At 32.1% G+C, this 10,753-nt stretch overlaps 1 protein-coding gene across 2 annotated transcripts; it reads left to right on the top strand.

Annotated features, from left to right (window-relative positions):
* The first annotated feature begins 8,753 nt into the window (after window positions 1-8,753).
* LOC7470576 (uncharacterized) lies at window positions 8,754-9,841 on the top strand. 2 transcript variants are annotated; one of them, XM_024601751.2, is made up of 3 exons: window positions 8,754-8,902; window positions 9,347-9,409; window positions 9,496-9,841. In XM_024601751.2, exons 1-3 carry the CDS (start codon window positions 8,831-8,833, stop codon window positions 9,691-9,693), a joined length of 333 nt encoding a protein of 110 aa, XP_024457519.1. In that variant the 5' UTR covers window positions 8,754-8,830; the 3' UTR covers window positions 9,694-9,841. The 2 variants fall into 2 exon arrangements, with proteins under 2 accessions (XP_024457519.1, XP_002299733.3); XM_002299697.4 differs by having other exon boundaries at window positions 8,760-8,902; window positions 9,296-9,409.
* Window positions 9,842-10,753: the final 912 nt, after the last annotated feature.

Here is a 10,753-nt window from a genome sequence, read left to right as displayed (position 1 = left end):
ACAATATGGTAAACGACACCAGGCTATATGGTCAGAATTACATCATCTCCGATCTTCATACATCCCAAAAATACAGAATTCCGCATCCCAAAAAACGAAAGAAAGAGATGAAAGAAAGCAAGCAAGCAATATATTCTCTTTCCATAAAAGCCAGCAGGTTAAAGAAGACAAAATATCTAGTGACATTTTTCTGGAATCAATCAAATGTTGCAGCACTTTTGTGAAACGTTCTGGGCCACAGGAAGAAAGTGGTGCCCTAAATTACATTTGCACATGCCCGAAGAGTTTGATTAGACAATTTTGTTGCAATGGCCTTTAATTTCTCTGATTCGAAGATGAGAAGCAAGATTAGTGAGCATGGATTTCAGTGAAGAATAATCAAATGGGATAAGCATCGTCTTAGGCACGTATCACCCACTTAGAAACAGGGGAGACTATCGTGAAACCAAGATCGAGAAAGAGAGAGAGAGAGGAGGAGTGAATAAAAATTGGAGAGAATTTGGGTTATTAGTTTACAAAATGGTGCTCAAGACCATGTGAAAGTTATTAATTTAAATTATAAGAATTTGGGTATGGGGTTCCACGTATATTATAATCTTCATAGTTATATGAGTTAAATCTCTAATATTCTTTCTAGCTAGGTTGTGACTAATTAGTAATTAGTCATGGGGTGTATGTGATGAGGGTAAGTGTCAGAATTATTAGCTTGTTATTGTGCTCAACTAGCAAGGTGCGTCCCTCAATTTCAGTCTTGACTAATGTATGTATATCTTATGGTAACAATAAAAAAAAGAGGGAGTGGTTTAGTTTCTATTATTGATACCGAATCAAGATTTTGAATCTGTGAATCTCATAGAAGATCAGATGCGACATATCTGTTTTACTACTAATTAAGTGAGACTCTTCCCTTGAATAGATGTTGGAAAGCAAATAAATGTTATAAGAAATCTTCGAATTAAAAAAAAAAAAAGATTTCAAGACTCGTTACTAGAAATTTAGTAAATACAAATAGAAACACTGATAGAATTTTTTTTAGTAGATTGTGGTGAATTTTACCAATGAACTTCTCCATCGTTATATTCCTTTGGTCAGTATATACCGAGGAAATTATAGTGAGAAAATAAGGAATAAAAAAGGCTAGAAAAGTACAATGACGTGTAACTTTTACCAACAACTTTACCGACGGTAAAGTTCGTCCGTAAATATACTGACATAAATAATCCCCCAGTATATATCGATGGAATTACGGACGATATTAAAGTGGTATTTAACAAGGCAAATTGTACGATAACATGACATTTTTTACCGACAGAATGATTTTGTTGGTAAATCCATCGGTAATATTTAATTTATGACCAAACGATTGACCCTCCTCTCCCCTCCTCCATTTCTATCTTGCTCCTTATACATTTTTTTCTGCAACAAACAACAGAAACAACCACCCCCTCCCCTCCTTAATCTCAACATAACTTAACCTCCCACAACAAATCTGGCAACCACAACACTTAATTTGTAATATTTGTGTTCTGATTCAAATTTTATTGAGGATTCTCCACCTTATATAGGCAAATCTACCCCTCTTTTTTTTTTTTTTGAATACAATTTTAAAATGTTAATTTTTTTTTTGAATATTTTTATAGTATATGTATTTTAGTTGGGTGTTTACTCGTTTTATAGTTTTTTTCTCGTACAAATTTGTTGTATAGATTTATGATTTGTACATGTTAAGGTTTGTTTTAGATTTTATAAGATTATATTTGTTTGTAAATTGATGAAACTTATGTCATATTTTTGACTTAGTTGTTTTGTGATAAAATAAATAATGGCTTATTTAACGAATCCATTTTATTTCCTTGTCAATTTTATTGTTGTGTTAACATTTTTGGTAAACATGTAAAAATTTAAATTTATGTAGATAATTGATAATGAATTAGGAATACTATTAAAATAGATTGAATAAGTTTGGGCTAAACTAATATTTTTGCAAATTTATTTAGTTAACGTAGTAATGGATCTTCATGGATGTAACGAGATTCACCCCAAGGGTTGCGGAGGATGGATTATTGTAATGAGGTTCAGAGTTTTATTAATTACACACTATCTAATCCGAGAAATATTAGTAGAGGCGATATTAGATGTCCATGCAAGAGGTATAAAAATAGAAAGTTTCTCGATCTAGATGTTGTAATGATGCATCTTCTACAAAAAAAGATTCATGGAGAAATGTCTGTGTTGGTATGCACACGGAGAACCATATGTTCCTCACAATACTATGGTAGAAAGGATGGTTGGGTCAACTTCTAGTGTTAGCAACGTGCATGGAGTTGTAAATGATAATAGTAATCCTTATAGGAATATAGTTATGAATGCGATGAGAATGAATCAGGGTTATGCCGGTCAATATCCAATCGTAGATGAAAAATCTAATTCAGACCTAGCCAAATCTTTTTATTTTTTGAAAGATTTCAACGAACCATTATGAAATGGTTATATAAATCACAGTAAATTATCAGTCGTTGTACATGTGTTCACCATCAAATCGGATCATAGGTTGAGTGAGGCTAGTTATGATAGAATTGTCAAATGGGCAAGAAGCATTTTACTTGAAGGGAACATGCTGAAAGAGAACATTTATGCTGCTAAGTCCATGATTAAACCCCTCGGTCTAAGATACCAAAAAATTAACATGTGTCCAAACTTTTGCATATTGTACTACCTTGAAAATACAGAGTTGACCAAGTGCAGAACATGTGGGCATTCTCGTTATTAACCCAGAACTTGCAGGAGAAGGACTCTTGTCGCACACATAAAACTTAGATACTTCTCAATCACACCTAGATTGTAGATGTTATTCATGTTACTAAAAACTATTGAGCACATAACATGACACCAATCATATGATGCGGTGGATAGAGTGCTAGTGCACCCTTCCGATGGTGAAGCCTGGAAACACTTTAACAGTGTGCATCCTTAATTTTCATTGAAATCAAGGAACGTGTGTCTTGAATTATGTACAGACGGATTCAATCCATTCGGGTCATTATCATCGAAGTTGTGTATGAGGCCAGAGTTCATCTTTTTTTATCTACAGTCATACCTGGTCATAATAGTCCAGGTCTGAATATAAATGTTTGTCTTCGACCGTTTATTGATGAGTTGAAACAATTATAGGAATTTAGGGCTTTGACTTATGATGTATCGAGAAAACAGAATTTTCTGATAAAAGCAGCTTTGATATGGACTATTAATGATTTGTCTACTTATGGAATGATTTATAGTTGGAGCATGCATGAAAAACTAAAATGTCTATACTGTATGAAAAATACTAAGGCATTCACACTAACAAACAATGGTAAAACATCTTTTTTTTTCTGATTAAAACATCTTGATATGAAGACGATTCTTTGACCCATCCAGATCTTGATTCAAATTTGTGGTTGGAGGCAAGATTGTTTTGTGGACCCAGTAGAATCGGTTGTACGAACTCTCTAACACTACAATCGAGAACTTGCAGATAAATTATAGTGTTTCAACCATTGGATTCTTGCAATCGATCCCAAGCACTCAAACTCCAAAATTTGAGGCGATGTTAGACCAATGAGTGTAGGATCAAACAACCCATCTTAACGAAAAATATGAATGACTCCCTGCGGAATATGAAGAACTATGTCGAGTGGTAATGGAGATGAGATCACACATGGATAGTCCCCATATGCTCCTCCTTATTGGCCTCACGGTCCCCATGATGACCAGTCTCCTCCTTCTTCAACACCGTCTTTGTTTTAGATTTATTGTATTTGAATGTACAAATGTTTGAATTTGTAATAAATATTTAATTTTTATATTAATTAAATTTCTTTTTATATATTTGATTTTAATTTATTTTACTACTTCTATTCAATATATATTTTTTTAAAAAATATATTTAAAATATTACGGACGGGGTTACCGACAGACCATGTTTATCAGTACGTATATTCCAAATAATTGGAAAATAATTACTACAAATGTCACTATTACTGCTAATTTTCCAACGGAATTATAGAAGGTATTTCATCAATAATATGTTATATTTACCAATGGATATATCGATGGACAAATAAAAACACCGATGAAATTGCATACAATATTTCTATTGGTTATATGGCAAACTTCCCGAGAGATACCGACCGAATGAAGCGGGTAATCTTTTTTGCGCGCTTTGTATGTCTGTAAATCTAGCGGTAAATTTATTACCGACTGACTCATTGACAGACCAAAAATTTTCAATGAGAGTTTTTTTTTGATGAATTGGTTTTATTCATGAGCTTGTCGATAAAATACATACCGATAAAAACTGTTAAATCTAGTAATTACTTTGAAAGTGACATGCTCCCCAAATCAAGCATGCTGCAGTAGTGTAAAAAAAATAAAAATCAAATACCTTATCATCATGCTATTTATACTAATATCATTTGTTTTTTCAGATGACACAGAAGAAATTCGAGGTCAAGATATCTTTAATTTAAAGAAAAATGGCCATATAAATGATGAGAGTAGAAATTAATTAGGCTAAAGAACAAAATTAACTCATGTCCTTTGGCTAAACATTTTGTTTTGTTGCCAGAATGATCATAACCAAAAACAGTAAACAAAGGGAGCATAAAATGCGATCCAGAACTTGAAAATATATGGATAAATTAAGATCTTTCTGTATGTTTTTGTTCTTTTTACATCTGCACAACTTCTCTCTCTGGGAGGTAATTACTGATGCACGTAGCAATATTAATGTGATTAATTTCAAGCCTCTTCAACCAATACCATAACTAGCAAGTAGCAACTCTCCATTATTTTCTTTTTTACGAGGATATGTATATATATATAGATGTACAAAACAAAAGCAACAGGCACGTCACGAAAAAAGAAAAAGAAAAAGAAAAGAAAGTTAAAGAGAGAGAGAGGCTCGTGATAACAGTAAGTACACACTAGGTACAGGTGACATGGGTTTTGGATTCTTTAAAAGCAAAATGCACACAATCATTATTTATTTATTTATATTTATATTTAGTTTTTATTCTCTTTATTTTTATTTTTTGTATTGGATTTTTTTATTATAATTTAATTTTGCCTTTCAATTTAGAATTCTAGGTTGTCATCTCTTTTTTTTTTTTGTTAAAAAAATAAATTACTTATTCTCTTAATTATTATTTTTTAATTCTTTTATATAATTGAATTTTGATTTATTGAAAGTTGATCTTCATGGTATTTCTCATAGTTTTTAGACATAACCTGAGAGTCGATCAGGGACAAGTATCGGGTCACGGGTCAAGTGTATTGATTCAAGTTAACCCAAGTTAACCAAATCTTTTTATTTTATAAAAATAACATCATTTTGAAAAAAAATAAAGGAAAATAGTCAATAGATTTGACCCGATTTTGAATGGATTTTCCTTGGGCTGACTAGGTCATGGGTCAACTCAGGTTTTCGATCGTTTCACACTAGATCAATTCTCCCATACTTTCTTTTGAAACCCGACACAACCTAAGTCCTGGGTAACTTGGGTCACGAGTAAACCCGTTGGGTCAAGCCAAGTTTTAAAATAATGGTTTTACAAATGAGGTACATTTGGTTTAGCCACTAGGTATAGCCATGAGTTTGAAAAGTTAATACGGGTTGACATCGTTTTTTTTCTTATTACATCTTTCAAAGTTGTTTGATTTAAAATGAACTTTGTTCTTTTCTTCGGTTTCCTTTCAATCATGTTATCTCCATCTCATGATCTAGGCAGGAGGTATGGCTGGATGACCCAGATTGTTTTTTATGTTGTTTTTTTTTCTTCAAAATTTTTTTCTTTCTTAAATTAAACTTTGTGTTTTTTTCCTGTTTTTCCTTCTATTAAGTTATCTCGTTCGGATGATCTTACTCACGAGTTTTTGTGACCTCACTTGGGTTTGCCAGTACTTTGTTTTTTTAGACCTGTTTTGTTTACTGATTTTTTTTTTCGATTTCAGCCTTCTGCGTTTAGATTCTTAGGGATTGACAATCGTAATTTTTTAAATTTATTTCCACGTGTCGAGTCGTGGATTCTTTTTTCTTTTTTAAAATACACTAACAGCGCTTGAGCAATGCTTTTTGTCGGCCCGACCCGCGGCGAAGCGCCTTCCACCTATGTAGTTTAACAAAAAACTAAAAGAGGAGGGGGTTTTAATATATCCCTCCTCACAAAACACTATTCACTTGAATAATGTTTTGTTTTTCTTTGGGTTTTTTTTATTTATATTTTTTTCAATTTTAATTTCATCATTTAACATTAGGTTTTTTGAGGAGTGAGCTTCATAATTCTTTTCAATTTATTTTTTATAAGGTTATCTTAGTCTCATGACTCGGATAAAATATATGACATGTTAACACGGTTGACTCGAGTTGTTTCTCTTTTCCTAATTAACATTGGGATGATTGAGAATTAAGCTTGATTATTTATTTTGGTTTGTTTTTTTTGAGGTTATCCTCGTCCCATAACTCTAAGTCATAGGGTTTGTGGGTTAACCCAAATTGATTTAAGTTGTTTTTTGTGCCATTTTCTTAATCATTTTTTTTTAAATTTCATCTTTCATTACTGGGTCGATTGAGAATTTAACTTCATAATTTGTTTTAATTTTTTTCTATTAGGTTATTATAGTCTCATGACATAGGTTACAGGTTTGGCAGGTTAACCCGAGTTGACGCACGCTTTTTTTTTGTTCTTTTTTTAATTGGTTTTTTTTTTCAATTTTATCATTCAACATTGGTTTTATTGGAAATTAGACTTCATAACCCGTTTTGATTTACTTTCTATGAGGTTATCACGGTCTCATGAATCGACATGCAAATTGGTAGGTTAACCTAAGTTGACTCAAATTAATTCAATATGTTATCATCTCAATATTTATAAAAAAATAAAATCTCATCTTGAATATTTATTTTAAGTCAAATTATATTTTTACCTATTATTTTGGTTATTTTTGGACTCACCAAGTCGATCAAGTTATATTAAATAAATTCCCACATGATTTAAAACTTATTTTTACTATAAAAAAAATATTAGTAATATCTAAATATTTTTTTATATATAATATTTTTTATTCGACTCACAATATAGATCGGTCATGTTATCTAGTATCCTCTGGATATCCAGAATGTCTTTGTTGCCCATTGTATACAATGGCTAGAGATCTTTCTATGTCACTATCATTATGTTGACAAGATGTAAATTGTCCCCTCCCAGCACCACTCACTGTTTAATTTGAGTGGCCATTTTACAAAAACCTCCTATTAGCTAGAAGTTTCCTTACTTTAAAATTTATTTCACTTATATGAGCTATAAAAGTGGTATTCTAGTGCTCGCTTTAATGTCCAGCACAAGTTCTATATTAGTGGGCTTATGATTATTTCTTTTGTCTTCACCCTTTTTGAGGTTGTTTTTTCATTAATTTGTTAATGAATTTCAACAAATATATATAAACTCCTAGACCCTAGTAGCTCGAGATTATCAATTGTCGAGCTAATGGTGACATTGGGAAAGAATTGATTTGGATTTTTAAATCCGGTTAGGAGGGCATATACAAGCGTCTATCATGAACTAAGAAACCGGAGTTCCAATTAACATGCAAAAGAGATATTTGGTTATTCAAAAGACTAAAAACTAAAATCACTTTCTGTATTTTAATAATTGCGTTGGAGGTTCTCGAGAATGAGTCAATAACAGGAGCTCGTGTTGTGACCTGTAAAAACAACAATGCACCAAACAAATCCTGGATAGCTGTTCAAGCTTTTGATTTGCTTTCTAATAATCACGAGTTTGAGTTCTTTTAAGTCTACTAGAAACTTACATGGTTGTTAATTTCAGGGTCTATGAGATCAATCGAGGTGCGCGCAAGCTAACCCGAATACCCATATTAATCTTAAAAGAAATACACCAAACAAATAAAACAAGTGCAAGAAGTGAGAGGCATGGGAAAAAGAGTAGGCAAAATGCAAGCTGAGTGGCACACAAGTGATAGATAGGTGGATGGTAAAGTCCAAGCAAGTAAAGCTCTAAATGTTGTTTGGTGTGAGAGTGAGAGAGTGCTTTGAGATAAAGAGAGCACTAAATTGTAGAAGTAGGAATCCTCTCTTAACCTGTTGTGAGATTAATATTTATAGTGAAAAATGATTTCTTGGGGCTAAATTGTTAACAACGGCTAAAGGGATTAACAATGGCCTCTTAGCAGACCTTCCTTCAAGCCTACCAAGTTAATCTTTCTAATGCTTCAAAAAAAAAAAAAGCATGGATATTGGTTCTGTTAGAGTACTTGTATCTATCATTATGCATCGATTTGATACATTCAAGAAAATACATTATATCTAATGCTAGTTCTAAGATTTGAATTTGAACAGTTCAGAAAGAATAAACTTCTTTAATCACCATACCTGGTCTTGAAATTACAACGTATAATATTAACAAGGCAGTGCTTTTACACGTACAACAGAAATCTCTCTTTGTTTGGTGTATTCATCTAGTTTTTAGAGCTGTATTCAGAAAAAGAAAATTGATGCACTCATGTGGGAATGGAAGAGAGCGAGCACCCCGTGAATACATGTACTTTACAATTATGGCACGGGATTTGAATGATTAAGATAATGCTCTTTGAATTATAACCTCAATTTCTAGTCAATCAAGTTAGAAGAATCCGTGAGTATAATCAAAATATCTTATCTATATATATATAGATGCAAGTATGTGCGTAAAGCAAATGATAAGAATCGGAGCCTCGGAGGTGATGGGATACAACCCAACTTTATGCATCGAAGGTTTTGGCTTGTGGGTTTTCTATGGCTAACATTTGTTGCTCTATCGAGATGGAGCCTAGGACCTTACGTGAAGGACAACTCAGCCATGCCAGGGTAGGTGACGTCTCTTTCTCATTTACTATCTCTTTTAATTTAATTAGGTCTTACAAGAGTTGCTAATTTAGCAGCTCAAGTCTCTCCTTAAAATGTGTGAATTGATCTTGCCTTGGCTTTTTATCTAGGATGCTGAGTGAGTAGTTCGAGAGAAATGATTGATAGTAGCAAATCACTAGGTAATGGAGTGTTATTATAACAATAGGGTGGCATTATATATTATCACTTGTGATTTAAAAACTAATCAAATTTGGGATACATTTTCTTCTTATCTCGAACAAGTTCTGCTTTGTTTTGTTTTTCCATAATATATATATGTATATATAGCACATTAATTAGCAAATGACAAGTTTTGTTTCTTATATTTCTGTTGACGTGACCAAACAACATCAGGTGTCGAAAGCTTTTGATTTACTACAAGCCCTTAACGTTTCTTTCTTCCAGGAAGTGGCTGCGGATGTAGCTCAAAAGATGGAACCAGAAGAAGCGTCCGATGTATTCATAAATGTAATTTTCCACATCCAATCTCTAAAAAAAACTACATTTTGCATGAAAATTGAACTTAATTTGCTGCTTCTAGCTTGTCTTTGCAGGGGCTGAGACCGGTTGTTTCAATCAAGGAGATGAGTCAGATTGAGGGAAATGGAGATCGACATGATCACAAAGTTGTAGAGTGCAAAGAGAAGACTGCTGAGATTATTGACAGACCTTGCCAATGCTCATGCATCCCTAAAGACATAGAATCCCCTGATCAATTGAATCTTAAGGAGCCGCTTTCAGCCCCATTTTGATGATTTATGTGTGGTATTTTAAGGTGTCTGGTCTTTGTTTTATTTTATTTTTCTTAGAGAATATATAATTAGTCATTTATTTTTAAGATGATTGGGAACAATTGTTCTGTTAAACACTTCTGATTTGAAATTGATCTCCTTAAAATTATATTGGCCTCGTGGTTTAGCTTAATGATTAACGGCTTGCATTATAGGTGCTTCTCGGGTTCGATAATTTTCTATTTAGATCATGTAGCTAGACCGTGGGTTGTAATATAAATCTACGGACTAGCGAATATATTTGGAATCTTCTTAATTGTTATAATGAAATTTTATATTTGGAATTAATTTAAGGGTGAAGAATTCAATCTCTAAAAATAATATAAAAGTAAATTCCTTAACATATGTGTTAATTATTGAATATGACAGTTGATTAAGCATAACATTAATTTTATTCATATAAAACATATTTATTATTAATATAGGCTTTATTTATCTTTAATAATTTTTTATATTTGATTAATGAATCTAATGTTTAATTAATAAATCTAGAGTAAAAATAAAATCCATAAGACAAAAATTCTTTGCAAAGAAAATTATGAAGTTGTTATAATTATAAAATTCATATTGTATCAAAGCATTGTTCGTAATAGTATCTGGTCAATATTCTATTAAAATTGCACATTAATTAGAGTTGTTGAAACCAATATATATTATGTTTTTTCCTTTAACAAAGGAAGCAATTACTATCATAAACTGAGATATGAGGGATACCTGGAACTAATATACAAGTTCTTGTCAAATGACATGTACACTAAACTAACCTGCAAGAGAATTTCATATGGAGAGATCACTTATGTCTATGGATAGGCTCTCGTAATAGTTGTGTAAGTGATCTTTAAATTTGAAATCATTAAGTTATCTTATATAAAGAATGTTATGTTTTGATCCTGACCACATGTTGTCCTAATCAAGAGTAACAAACAAGCAGATATTAGGTATAACATAAACTATATGAAGGTATTTGAGTAATCAAGAGATGATTCATCACTTTAGGTGAATTAAATAAAATATTTAATTT

Source organism: Populus trichocarpa, chromosome 1 (assembly GCF_000002775.5).
Source record: "Populus trichocarpa isolate Nisqually-1 chromosome 1, P.trichocarpa_v4.1, whole genome shotgun sequence".
In the NCBI taxonomy this organism is placed as follows: domain Eukaryota; kingdom Viridiplantae; phylum Streptophyta; class Magnoliopsida; order Malpighiales; family Salicaceae; genus Populus; species Populus trichocarpa.
Note: the sequence above shows the minus strand (reverse complement) of the source record. Positions and strands in the feature narration are given on the sequence as shown.